At 43.5% G+C, this 15234-nt stretch overlaps 1 protein-coding gene across 1 annotated transcript in view; it reads left to right on the top strand.

Moving 5' to 3' along the window:
• The window catches only part of LOC134909262 (carboxypeptidase B-like), a 57898-nt gene extending 44137 nt beyond the window's left edge, over positions 1-13761 (top strand). The window contains exons 7-9 of the mRNA XM_063915960.1: positions 5795-5997; positions 11857-11941; positions 13577-13761. Coding sequence (XP_063772030.1) covers positions 5795-5997; positions 11857-11941; positions 13577-13761 — 473 coding nt within the window. The remainder of the gene's footprint in view (positions 1-5794; positions 5998-11856; positions 11942-13576) is intronic.
• Positions 13762-15234: the final 1473 nt, after the last annotated feature.

Genomic DNA, 15234 nt, shown 5'->3' with positions numbered 1-15234 from the left:
GCTTCAGGTCGGCACACCCTAACACTTTATTAACACTTATGAGTTTCCCTATCACTTTGTATATATTTTTGTATTATTTTAATCACACCACTCACATAGCACTTCTGTGCTTCTTATTAACCTTATTAACTCTCACCTGTGTGCTGACCTGGGGTAGCCGACCTGTGCCGACATTATGGGGTCCTGCACCCCGGACCCATACCTAATATTAGGGACCCCCAGTGACGGAGAGGCCTTGTCGATCGGCCTGGGGGCTTAACCCTATATCTGCAGATATACGCAACCAAGATCTCCGTATTATCTGACTATTATGTAGGAATATTATTCACTCAGTGTGCATTAGGGAACCATTGTTTGTTCCTTCACAGAATTACCCCTCCCTTTTAGCACCTGAGTGACATCACTATCTGATTGAGCAGTTCACCATTTTTTTGCATTGTATTGAGAGGCATGAACGGGTCAGCATTAGGAGGGATTGCTGACTCTAGACTGCCATAGGGGGAAGTCAGGGGTATCCCCAGGTAAGCTGGCTCTCAGATGCTGTAGGAGCCATTACCATGTGGCCTTACACTGGGAATTCAACCCAGACATATTTGGAATTATTTATGGGGTGGGTGTGGGGTGTGGTGGCCCCTGTGTCGGTATCGCTGGGCTGCTTCAGGTCGGCACACCCTAACACTTTATTAACACTTATGAGTTTCCCTATCACTTTGTATATATTTTTGTATTATTTTAATCACACCACTCACATAGCACTTCTGTGCTTCTTATTAACCTTATTAACTCTCACCTGTGTGCTGACCTGGGGTAGCCGACCTGTGCCGACATTATGGGGTCCTGCACCCCGGACCCATACCTAATATTAGGGACCCCCAGTGACGGAGAGGCCTTGTCGATCGGCCTGGGGGCTTAACCCTATATCTGCAGATATACGCAACCAAGATCTCCGTATTATCTGACTATTATGTAGGAATATTATTCACTCAGTGTGCATTAGGGAACCATTGTTTTTTCCTTCACAGAATTACCCCTCCCTTTTAGCACCTGAGTGACATCACTATCTGATTGAGCAGTTCACCATTTTTTTGCATTGTATTGAGAGGCATGAACGGGTCAGCATTAGGAGGGATTGCTGACTCTAGACTGCCATAGGGGGAAGTCAGGGGTATCCCCAGGTAAGCTGGCTCTCAGATGCTGTAGGAGCCATTACCATGTGGCCTTACACTGGGAATTCAACCCAGACATATTTGGAATTATTTATGGGGTGGGTGTGGGGTGTGGTGGCCCCTGTGTCGGTATCGCTGGGCTGCTTCAGGTCGGCACACCCTAACACTTTATTAACACTTATGAGTTTCCCTATCACTTTGTATATATTTTTGTATTATTTTAATCACACCACTCACATAGCACTTCTGTGCTTCTTATTAACCTTATTAACTCTCACCTGTGTGCTGACCTGGGGTAGCCGACCTGTGCCGACATTATGGGGTCCTGCACCCCGGACCCATACCTAATATTAGGGACCCCCAGTGACGGAGAGGCCTTGTCGATCGGCCTGGGGGCTTAACCCTATATCTGCAGATATACGCAACCAAGATCTCCGTATTATCTGACTATTATGTAGGAATATTATTCACTCAGTGTGCATTAGGGAACCATTGTTTTTTCCTTCACAGAATTACCCCTCCCTTTTAGCACCTGAGTGACATCACTATCTGATTGAGCAGTTCACCATTTTTTTGCATTGTATTGAGAGGCATGAACGGGTCAGCATTAGGAGGGATTGCTGACTCTAGACTGCCATAGGGGGAAGTCAGGGGTATCCCCAGGTAAGCTGGCTCTCAGATGCTGTAGGAGCCATTACCATGTGGCCTTACACTGGGAATTCAACCCAGACATATTTGGAATTATTTATGGGGTGGGTGTGGGGTGTGGTGGCCCCTGTGTCGGTATCGCTGGGCTGCTTCAGGTCGGCACACCCTAACACTTTATTAACACTTATGAGTTTCCCTATCACTTTGTATATATTTTTGTATTATTTTAATCACACCACTCACATAGCACTTCTGTGCTTCTTATTAACCTTATTAACTCTCACCTGTGTGCTGACCTGGGGTAGCCGACCTGTGCCGACATTATGGGGTCCTGCACCCCGGACCCATACCTAATATTAGGGACCCCCAGTGACGGAGAGGCCTTGTCGATCGGCCTGGGGGCTTAACCCTATATCTGCAGATATACGCAACCAAGATCTCCGTATTATCTGACTATTATGTAGGAATATTATTCACTCAGTGTGCATTAGGGAACCATTGTTTTTTCCTTCACAGAATTACCCCTCCCTTTTAGCACCTGAGTGACATCACTATCTGATTGAGCAGTTCACCATTTTTTTGCATTGTATTGAGAGGCATGAACGGGTCAGCATTAGGAGGGATTGCTGACTCTAGACTGCCATAGGGGGAAGTCAGGGGTATCCCCAGGTAAGCTGGCTCTCAGATGCTGTAGGAGCCATTACCATGTGGCCTTACACTGGGAATTCAACCCAGACATATTTGGAATTATTTATGGGGTGGGTGTGGGGTGTGGTGGCCCCTGTGTCGGTATCGCTGGGCTGCTTCAGGTCGGCACACCCTAACACTTTATTAACACTTATGAGTTTCCCTATCACTTTGTATATATTTTTGTATTATTTTAATCACACCACTCACATAGCACTTCTGTGCTTCTTATTAACCTTATTAACTCTCACCTGTGTGCTGACCTGGGGTAGCCGACCTGTGCCGACATTATGGGGTCCTGCACCCCGGACCCATACCTAATATTAGGGACCCCCAGTGACGGAGAGGCCTTGTCGATCGGCCTGGGGGCTTAACCCTATATCTGCAGATATACGCAACCAAGATCTCCGTATTATCTGACTATTATGTAGGAATATTATTCACTCAGTGTGCATTAGGGAACCATTGTTTTTTCCTTCACAGAATTACCCCTCCCTTTTAGCACCTGAGTGACATCACTATCTGATTGAGCAGTTCACCATTTTTTTGCATTGTATTGAGAGGCATGAACGGGTCAGCATTAGGAGGGATTGCTGACTCTAGACTGCCATAGGGGGAAGTCAGGGGTATCCCCAGGTAAGCTGGCTCTCAGATGCTGTAGGAGCCATTACCATGTGGCCTTACACTGGGAATTCAACCCAGACATATTTGGAATTATTTATGGGGTGGGTGTGGGGTGTGGTGGCCCCTGTGTCGGTATCGCTGGGCTGCTTCAGGTCGGCACACCCTAACACTTTATTAACACTTATGAGTTTCCCTATCACTTTGTATATATTTTTGTATTATTTTAATCACACCACTCACATAGCACTTCTGTGCTTCTTATTAACCTTATTAACTCTCACCTGTGTGCTGACCTGGGGTAGCCGACCTGTGCCGACATTATGGGGTCCTGCACCCCGGACCCATACCTAATATTAGGGACCCCCAGTGACGGAGAGGCCTTGTCGATCGGCCTGGGGGCTTAACCCTATATCTGCAGATATACGCAACCAAGATCTCCGTATTATCTGACTATTATGTAGGAATATTATTCACTCAGTGTGCATTAGGGAACCATTGTTTTTTCCTTCACAGAATTACCCCTCCCTTTTAGCACCTGAGTGACATCACTATCTGATTGAGCAGTTCACCATTTTTTTGCATTGTATTGAGAGGCATGAACGGGTCAGCATTAGGAGGGATTGCTGACTCTAGACTGCCATAGGGGGAAGTCAGGGGTATCCCCAGGTAAGCTGGCTCTCAGATGCTGTAGGAGCCATTACCATGTGGCCTTACACTGGGAATTCAACCCAGACATATTTGGAATTATTTATGGGGTGGGTGTGGGGTGTGGTGGCCCCTGTGTCGGTATCGCTGGGCTGCTTCAGGTCGGCACACCCTAACACTTTATTAACACTTATGAGTTTCCCTATCACTTTGTATATATTTTTGTATTATTTTAATCACACCACTCACATAGCACTTCTGTGCTTCTTATTAACCTTATTAACTCTCACCTGTGTGCTGACCTGGGGTAGCCGACCTGTGCCGACATTATGGGGTCCTGCACCCCGGACCCATACCTAATATTAGGGACCCCCAGTGACGGAGAGGCCTTGTCGATCGGCCTGGGGGCTTAACCCTATATCTGCAGATATACGCAACCAAGATCTCCGTATTATCTGACTATTATGTAGGAATATTATTCACTCAGTGTGCATTAGGGAACCATTGTTTTTTCCTTCACAGAATTACCCCTCCCTTTTAGCACCTGAGTGACATCACTATCTGATTGAGCAGTTCACCATTTTTTTGCATTGTATTGAGAGGCATGAACGGGTCAGCATTAGGAGGGATTGCTGACTCTAGACTGCCATAGGGGGAAGTCAGGGGTATCCCCAGGTAAGCTGGCTCTCAGATGCTGTAGGAGCCATTACCATGTGGCCTTACACTGGGAATTCAACCCAGACATATTTGGAATTATTTATGGGGTGGGTGTGGGGTGTGGTGGCCCCTGTGTCGGTATCGCTGGGCTGCTTCAGGTCGGCACACCCTAACACTTTATTAACACTTATGAGTTTCCCTATCACTTTGTATATATTTTTGTATTATTTTAATCACACCACTCACATAGCACTTCTGTGCTTCTTATTAACCTTATTAACTCTCACCTGTGTGCTGACCTGGGGTAGCCGACCTGTGCCGACATTATGGGGTCCTGCACCCCGGACCCATACCTAATATTAGGGACCCCCAGTGACGGAGAGGCCTTGTCGATCGGCCTGGGGGCTTAACCCTATATCTGCAGATATACGCAACCAAGATCTCCGTATTATCTGACTATTATGTAGGAATATTATTCACTCAGTGTGCATTAGGGAACCATTGTTTTTTCCTAAACGTTAGTATGACAGGAAAGGCTCTGCCTCACCCCACTGCACGTTGCTGCAGAGAACATGACAACGCTGCCGATGCTGCAGGAGGCTTCCAATGAGCTTGTAATGACCTCGACCCGCTCTGCAACAGTGTGCACTGAATCAGTCTGATTATTCCACCCATATTTGCTATTTAAACTTCCTCTGAGCCATGTATACAGAGCCCTTGAAGAAAACCACTCGGTGCTGGTTGAAACAGCTGTCAGGCTGCAGCTGTCGGTCTATATGTAATGGAATCTTTATTAAGATTAAATAATCGTTTTTCATCTCCAAAAGTGAGAGCTGGTATCTCTCTTTTCATTACCTGGGAAAAGTGAGTGTTAATATTAACCCTTTTTTAACCTTGCACCACACATTTTTTTTATCTTTCACTGAGTGCTGTCTTTTTTCCACTTTTCTATACATATATATATATATATATATATACTTGTCTTAGGTCCGGCACTCCATGTTCTGTAGCAACTGCGTCGGTGCCCTCACAAACAGGTATAAGATATATGTGCAGAGGTGCGGCACTCAAACTGAATAAACTGACACTTCAGGCTCGTGGAAAGATAATCAATGTTTCAATATTTTAAATATTGTCATCAGGATGACAATATTTAAAATATTGAAACGTTGATTATCTTTCCACGAGCCTGAAGTGTCAGTTTATTCAGTTTGAGTGCCGCACCTCTGCACATATATATATATATATATTTACTCTACATACTGTATGAAATGTATTGATTTTTATTTTAATTCATACAGTGTTTGTTATTCTGAAATAATAAAATGACTCAGATAGTAAACAAACTGCTTTTATGGATTTTTCAGCTGCTGGAGCAACGTCAAGTCCTTGCAGTGAGATTTATTGTGGCAACGTTCCTGAGTCAGAGAGTGAGACTAAAGCGTTGGGTGATTTCATCCGCAGTAACCTCTCTTCCATCAAAGCCTACCTGACCATTCACTCCTATTCCCAGATGTTGCTTTTCCCCTACTCCTACAAGCATGCTCTAGCAAAGGATCATGATGAGCTGGTGAGTACTTAGAAGAAATACTGACGTTTTATATTTTTGGAAAATTGGCCTTAATAAATAAACGGGAGACATTTTGCAAAGAACTTACCCCTAAAGACAACTTAGCTAACATTTCTGTTTTTGGGAGTAACACAGTATAGCACAGTGGTGGATTTCCCACGAGGCAGGGCGTGACTTAGATGTTCCGCCACGCGCTGCAATTCCTATAATTTCCTACCTTTTTCCTGTATTTTGCACCTAATGCACATCATAGCCACACACATATTTGCTACTAGTGTCCTAGGCGCTAAGTATTAGTATTTTTGTCACAAAGGAATTGGTATAAAATCGCAGATTAGGCATAACGATGCATTGTGCGAAGCCTGGCATGGGTCACTCCTAATGGAAATCTGATTTATGTATTTTTCACCCAGATCAGTGAATTATTTGCACACAGTAACTATTGCTATCAACAGTATTTAGGGCACCCGTGTGTTGTACTTTTATATTATTCATGAATAAAAGGCGTATCTTATTAAACAGTCTCTGGGATGCGTGACGTGGCTAAGTCACAAGATCTGTGGCATTTACAAATGGGACTATTTGGTGTAATTTGAGGATAGGAGCAATGAATGTGGACACATCTGTACCTATGGCATACAAAGGAGTGGTGCATTCTACATGTCCTCATCCTTCAGCAGTCACTGAATAGTACTGACTGTTTAACCTAAATCTGCTGCCTCTATTTTCTCTATTATTATTATTATTATTATGATTACAGGTTGAGTATCCCTTATCCAAAATGCTTGGGACCAGAGGTATTTTGGATATGGGATTTTTCCGTATTTTGGAATAATTGCATACCATAATGAGATATCATGGCGATGGGACCCAAGTCTAAGCACAGAATGCATTTATGTTTCATATACACCTTGTACACACAGCCTGAAGGTCATTTTAGCCAATATTTTTCATAACTTTGTGCATTAAACAAAGTGTGTGTACAGTCACACAATTCATTTATGTTTCATATACACCTTAGACACACAGCCTGAAGGTCATTTAATACAATATTTTTAATAACTTTGTGTATTAAACAAAGTTTGTGTGCATTGAGCCATCAAAAAACAAAGGTTTCACTATCTCACTCTCACTCAAAAAAGTCCGTATTTCGGAATATTCCGTATTTCGGAATATTTGGATATGGGATACTCAACCTGTATTATTATTATTATTATTATTATTATTGTTATTATTACTATTATTATTATTATTATTATTATTATTATTATATATCTATTTCTATTACAGGTTGAGTATCCCTTATCCAAAATGCTTGGGACCAGAGGTATTTTGGATATGGGATTTTTCCGTATTTTGGAATAATTGCATACCATAATGAGATATCATGGTGATGGGACCCAAGTCTAAGCACAGAATGCATTTGTGTTACATATACACCTTATACACACAGCCTGAAGGTCATTTTAGCCAATATTTTGTATAACTTTGTGCATTAAACAAAGTGTGTGTACATTCACACAATTCATTTATGTTTCATATACACCTTGGGGGTCATTCCGAGTTGTTCGCTCAGTAAAAATCTTCGCATCGCAGCGATTTTCCGCTTAATGCGCATGCGCAATGTCCGCACTGCGACTGCGCCAAGTAAATTTGCTATGCACTTAGGAATTTTACTCACGGTATTTTCATCGTTCTGGCGATCGTAATGTGATTGACAGGAAATGGGTGTTACTGGGCGGAAACAGGCCGTTTTATGGGCGTGTGGGAAAAAACGCTACCGTTTCCGGAAAAAACGCAGGAGTGGCTGGAGAAACGGGGGAGTATCTGGGCGAACGCTGAGTGTGTTTGTGACGTCAAACCAGGAATGACAAGCAGTGAAATGATCGCAGATGCCGAGTAAGTCTGAAGCTACTCAGAAACTGCTACGAGGTGTGTAATCGCAATATTGCGAATACATCGTTCGCAATTTTAAGATGCTAAGATTCACTCCCAGTAGGCGGCGGCTTAGCATGAGCAAATCTGCTAAAATTCACTTGCGAGCGAACAACTCGGAATGACCCCCCTTATACACACAGCCTGAAGGTCATTTAATACAATATTTATAATAACTTTGTGTATTAAACAAAGTTTGTGTACATTGAGCCATCAAAAATCAAAGGTTTCACTATCTCACTCTCACTCAGAAAAGTCCGTATTTCGGAATATTCCATATTTCGGAATATTTGGATATGGGATACTCAACCTGTATCATGCAATATTGGGATATTATGTCACTGAGGGATTAGTATGAGTTGCCGGCGGCCGGGTCCCCGGCGGCCAGCATACCGGCACCGGGATCTTGACCGCCAGCTTGCCGACAGCGGGGCGAGCACAAATAAGCACCTTGCGGGCTCGCTGTGCTCACCATGCTGCGGGAGCGGTGCGTCACACTATCTATTTTCCCTCCAGGGGGGTCATAAACCCCCAAAAGGGAGAAAAGGTGTTGGTATGCCAGTTGTTGGGATTCCTGCGCCGATATACTGTGCGCCGGGATCCCAACAACCGGTATACTGAATTCCACCCGTCACTGAAATGTCCTGTAACCATATAAAGAGAAACGGTTGCATGTTATTCTTCATACTACTTAATACCTCTTGTATTCTAAAAATGGGCCTAGTTCATGTTTGTACACAATGCCTATGCAGCTGCAATGTTTCAGGCTAATCATCGCAGGTGAAGCTGCCGCCCAGAAAAGGATGTAAACGCCCACTGCAGCCATCGCTAAGTCCTTAGCGTCTGAGTACACATACGCAGCACTGAAGCAATTAGAGATGTGCGGATTCGGATTTACCCAGATCTCAAAATGGCATCTTATTAACTCTCGGATGTAACTCCCGTTAATTCTGGCATTAAGAACAGATTAAATCCAAACCCACACATCTCGAGAAGCAATAATGAGGAACATCGACTCCTCCAGTGTGTTTGTGGTCACGCAGACTGGCTGCGGCAGTAGCGATGCTGCTGCCATGTGTTTCTATGTACATGATAGCAGCTGACGGTAGATACATGCCATAAAAATGGTCATGACACGCCTGCGTTTTTGCCGCCACTCCATGTTACTTCCCAGAAATGGTCCCTTCCTGTCAATCACTCTGAGTTAAAAATATCACTGCATGTGCAGTCTGACGATAATCGCTCAGTTGCATGAATATCGGCATTGTGTACAACCATGAATTAGGCCCAATGGGGGTCATTCCGAGTTGATTGCTCACTAGCTATTTTTTGCAGCACTGTGATCAGATAGTCACCGCTTATTGAGGAGTGTATTTTCGCATTGCAAATGTGCGAACGCTTGTGCATCTGAGCGGTACACAAAAGTTTTGTGCAGTTTCTGAGTAGGTCTGAACTTATTCAGGCGCTGCGATCACTTCAGCCTGTCCGTTCCCGGAATTGACATCAGACACCCGCCCTGCAAACGCTTGGACACGCCTACGTTTTCCAACCACTCCCTGAAAACCGTCAGTTGACACCCATAAACGCCTTCTTCCTGTCAATCTTCTTGCGATTGTGTGCGAATGGTTTCTTCGTTAAATCCATCGCTCAGCACCGATCCACTTTGTACCAGTACGATGCGCCTGTGCATTGCAGTGCATGCGCAGTTTTGCAGAGTTTTGACCTGATCGCAGCGCTGCAAAAAATAGCTAGCGTGCGATCAGGTCGGAATGACCCCCAATGTTCCTAATGCTGCAAAATGTGCTTATTCCATAGAATAACATGTCCACTGGCTTAAAGTAAAAGGATAATAAATGTAAGAGGCGTACACCACAGAAGACTGTTAGATATGTTACGTTATTCCTTAGAACACACACGTTGATCCTTATGAATAAAGAAGAAATGCTATAATTAAAAAAAGATAAAAACAAATATAAAAAGCACTGATTATATATGTAAATTATGTGCTATAGTTTATAGCTACTTCTGTGTTTTAAAAGAATAAACATATCCCATTATGATAGTATAGCCAAAAATTGCAGCTCCTCTAACCAAAGCAACATGGGGGCTCATTCAGATCTGATCGCTGCTGTGCGTTTTTGCTCAGCGGGCGATCATATCTGAACTGTGCATGCGTATGCACCGCACCGGCGTATCGCACTGCTGCAATGGGCATCAGCGCCCTGCGACGGGATTGTGCGAAGGAACTATTTGCACGGGCGTTTGTAAGGAGATTGACAGGAAGAGACCATTTGTGGGTGGCAACTGACCGATTACAGGGAGTGTCCGGAAAAACGCAGATGGGATCAAGCGTTTGCAGGGAGGGTGTCTAATGTCAAATCCGGTCCCGATCAGCCTGATGTGGTCGCAGTGGAAGAGTAAGTCCTGGGCTGCGCAGAGACTGCACAAAATCAGTTTGTGCCGCTCTGCTACACATGCGATCGCACACTTGCACAGCGAAAACCCACTCCCCCTGTAAGCGGCGACTATCTGATCGCAGGACTGCAAAAATCACTGCCTAGCGATCAGATCTGAATGACCCCCACTGCCACCAGGTTTTGGAGAAAGACCACCACCTAGCAAACATTATATGGCACATTTACTCCAATGCAGTGCAATGCAAATACCCATTTCTTAAGTCTCAGCAAACAGCAATATGTCTTTATTTCAGACCAGTTGTGGATTGTACCATGTTCGGTGAAAGGGCTGCCAATACTGTAGTCTGGTGGGTGCCGCGCTCTGAAGGTCCAGGAGTCTGCCACACTCAGTGGGTCTTGAGGTTCACATACACACAAACACTGGCTTCTAGGAACTGCATCAGCCGTGGGACCTAGAAGCCAAGAAGGGCTGACAGCGAGGCGGGGGAGTGACTTCCCATTGGTATCTCTCTCTGCTTATCACAGTCTGGTCTGGCAGGCCCAGGGGGAGAAAACACTACCCCTCGGGACTGCCTGTTTAGTGTGTGATTAGAAAATAAGTGCTTCCAATGGGAAGCCACTGCCAGTAAACACTCCGACTGGCTCAGTGTGGGTGTCAGATTTTACTGGTGGGGTAAACTCCGCCATTGGTCCTGACCCATACCAACTCAATTACTATATGAAGTGGAAAGTGTTGTTATTTTTTATTGGAACTGGCCCTGCAACAAATTAAAACAGAGAAAATAAAACAAACATCAGGCTGATTTAGTAAGACCCATTTTTGCATGTATTTGCTTTCGGAATGTGTTTTGTTTCTTTGGTCGTTTTGTAGTTTTAGATCTAAGTTTTTGTTATAGCTTTAGGTTTGTCCTATGAATACATACTGTACATTTTCACTATAGTGTAAACTTAAGTTAAATGGTACTGTATATGTAAAGTAAACGGACACCCCTGATCTTGTCCACTACAGTAAATATATCTAACAAGTAAGTAAGTGAAAGAGCCCCAAAAACAATTTCTAATGCAGAGATAGAAAAGAAACACAATTACCACTCTGGCACCCACATTCATATAGTACCATCTCTCTACGTAATTTATTACAAGCCTTAGAAATATGTTGGGGTAGTGCATAACTAAACTACCCCACCCCCGAAAGATTAAATCACTATCTAACCCTTGGCTCTACACTATAACTAGGGATGTGAGAGTGGTGCCATTGACCAGGGTTCAGTGTCCCATGCCACCTGCATCTGATTAGCAGGGTCTTATATACACTCCAGGCACACACCCTGCGCTCAGGGCAGTGCCATACTTCCTGAGTCTGCCCCTGCCCCTGAGTGTGACATCATGAAGTAATGCACGCAGGGGCCAATGCAACCATTTATTGGTCTTCATCTTGACTCAATATGGTCTTCTAATGATTTAAGTGAATGATTTTATTTCAAGTGACATTATCTATCTATTGCAGTACTCACTCTCAGAAGGAGCGGTTAATGCACTGTCTTCTTTGTATGGAACCATTTACACTTATGGACCAGGGGGGAAAACCATCTGTAAGTTATCTTTGTCTTCTATGTTCACTACTTTTATTTCTATAACATTGTATTCCAGTATGACAATATGTCTAAAAAAGTGTACTCATGAGAACAGAGCAAGTTTGATAGCCCCAAGAGAGTGTGACCACATTCCCTTCTGTAAGTGGTGCACGGCATCTGCAAAGAACCCAGATATTCACAATGAGCCACGGTCATGACCACACTAGTATCAAGATTCATACATTACTGTAATGACGTACCAGCATCTGTTGCTTTTACTAATGGGGCCCGTATATGAGCAATCACTAAAAAGAAGATTCACCAATTCTGCATTTTTCCCCCCCAATTTCATGATTCAACAATCCACCTATATTCGCCCAAACATTGCAAATATTGGGGGTCATTTAATCCGGCCCCATCAGCTGCCCGCATGTGCAGTGGACACACAGAGGCTGTGCGGTCACACACATTGCAGTTGCATCCCCGATGGATGCAACTGCAATGTGATTGACAGTGGCGGGCATTTGCGGGGCACAACATGGCATTGGCAGGGTAGGCTGGAACTCGGTCACATGCAGCCGCACTGAAGAAAAAAATGGGGGCCAACTGCCTGACAGCACAGCCAGGTTGTACTGCTAGGGGTCAACTTTAGTTCAGATGCGTTCACAATTAGGCCACCCACATGCTGGTTGGTCCCCAGCATGTGCAGAGATGAACGCAAATCTGTCTCAGTATGCAGCGATCTGCGTTCATCTCTGAATAACCCCCATTGCACAGTGTGTCGCAGATAATTTTTATGATCAGATCTGCAAATTATGAAAGTAACCATTTTAATAGTAAATTACTCTTAATGGTCTGCTAATTGGCTGATCGTTAACATACTTTAGTAATCTACAGCCCTGATTGGTCAGTGAAATCCAACATGTTGGAAAACATCAGTTACTGATTTCAATTACTTTTTGATCAGAATCAGCGATAGGTGAACTCCATACATTGCTGATTTTTTTAAACAATCATCTGCAAAATATAGAATTTCCTTGATTGATTGCTGATATATGGGCTTCTTAACACATGGGGGAGTCATTCCGAGTTGATCGCTCGCTAGCAGTTTTTAGCAGCCGTGCATACGCATAGTCGCCGCCCACAGGGGAGTGTATTTTCGCTTTGCAGGGGTGCGAACGCCTGTGCAGCAGAGCTTCTGCAAACACATTTTATGCGAAACAAGACCAACCCTGTAGTTACTTATCCTGTGCGATGATTGCTGCGACGAGTGACACGGTATTGACATCAGATACCCGCCCAGAAAACGCCCTGCTACGCCTGCATTTTTCCAAACACTCCCAGAAAACGGTCAGTTGACACCCATGAACGCCCTCTTCCTGTCACTCTTCTTGCGTTCGGCTGTGCGATTGGAATCGTCGCTAGAACCAGTGTAAAACCACAAAGGACTTCGTACCCGTACGGCGCGCATGCGCATTGCGGTGCATACGCATGCGCAGATTAGCCGTTTTTTTCACTGATCACTACGCAGCGAACAACGGCAGCTATTGATCAAGTCGGAATGACCCCCATAGTACAATATATTGCAAATATTTAAATATTTCCTTATAAGTGTATGTATTTATTTATAAGTGTATTCATTGTTTATCACAGACCTTGCATCTGGAGGCTCCGATGACTGGGCTTATGATATGGGTATTAAATACTCCTTTACATTTGAGCTACGTGATACTGGAAAATATGGCTTTGTACTGCCTGAGTCTGAGATTAAGGAAACATGTGAAGAAACTACATTGGCCGTCAAATACATTGCCAATCATGTCCTGAATAATGCTTAATAAAAATGCATTCTCCGTGGACAACTTTGTTTAATTCATTGCATTGTTTGTGAATTGTAGAACCAAAAAGGAAGTGATTCAATTTAAAAATCGATGAATCACAATCAAATCATAATGTCCATTGTTCCTTATTAATTAATTATGCAAATACAGGTTTACTATATACATATTACATTGTATAAAGGGGGTGATTCCAAGTTGATCGCAGCAGGATTTTTTTTAGCAATTGGGCAAAATCATGTGCACTGCAGGGGAGGCAGATATAACATGTGCAGAGAGAGTTAGATTTGGGTGGGGTGTGTTCAATCTGCAATCTAATTTGCAGTGTAAAAATAAAGCAGCCAGTATTTACCCTGCACAGAAATAAAATAACCCACCCAAATCTAACTCTTTCTGCACATGTTATATCTTCCTCCCCTGCAGTGCACATGGTTTTGCCCAATTGCTATCAAAAATCCTGCTGCGATCAACTTGGAATTACCCCCAAAGTTTCTTCACATCATGATGTCTGACTTCCATCTGGGCCCAAAGATATAAGAATGAGCAGGATACAAAATATGTAGTTTTCTCAGCAGGGCCTGGCTTGCCAGAGAGGTATAATCGCGCTCCCCAGTATGGTGGGGCTAAGCCCCTCAGAGCACATAGCTTTTTTAATGTCCCCATTTGACCATGTCATTACTCTCAGTATCAGGCTTACAAGAGATCTTCGTAGCCCTGAATCCACCAAAACCTAGTATTGCATACAGTACCAACAGAGGTAATCAGATTTATGTTGTTATTATTATTATTATGTTATTTATAAGGTGTCACAAGTGGTCCGCAGCGCCGTACATCTGGCAACAGTAGGACAGTACAGGGTACTGTGGAAGTCAGAAAATATTACAGTACACACATTACGTACAAACACCACATAGATGGCCTCCGTGTGCGTATGTATTCGGCCGTTCATGCACATATTCGCAATTTGCGTATGGTTGCTTCCGTGGTCCTGCGCAATAGAGCGTGGTATGAGTAATTACAGTGGAATTTATACTTGCATGGAAAAGCCACAAAGACATATCATATATCTAATCCATATATTGCATAAATCCCCCACTGTCTGCTTCCTGTTCTAATAGCATGAAGATCAGTCACACATAAATTAAACTCCCAGAGACTCAAATACAATGGCCTTATTTACACAAAGCTTTGAAATTCTATGAAGAAGGCAAACACCTTTGTTTACTCCTATTATTCTAGGGTAGCCCAGTTTCAAGACAAGACAAACAAAAAGACAATACCCAGGAACCTAGGCTGAGGAGAAACTCAATTAGCAATAGCTAACAAAAATACAAACCAGACATTTAGAAATCTGAGGTAATAACATTCATAGTCTAAACTCTTGGAGATATATATATATATATATATATATAAATCCTGTATAGAGTGCACTCACCAGACGAATTCTGTAGCCAACAGGGTTTTAATAGAGCA

This window comes from Pseudophryne corroboree, chromosome 4, assembly GCF_028390025.1.
Source record: "Pseudophryne corroboree isolate aPseCor3 chromosome 4, aPseCor3.hap2, whole genome shotgun sequence".
Lineage (NCBI taxonomy): Eukaryota > Metazoa > Chordata > Amphibia > Anura > Myobatrachidae > Pseudophryne > Pseudophryne corroboree.
This window is presented reverse-complemented; position numbering and strand designations above follow the sequence as displayed.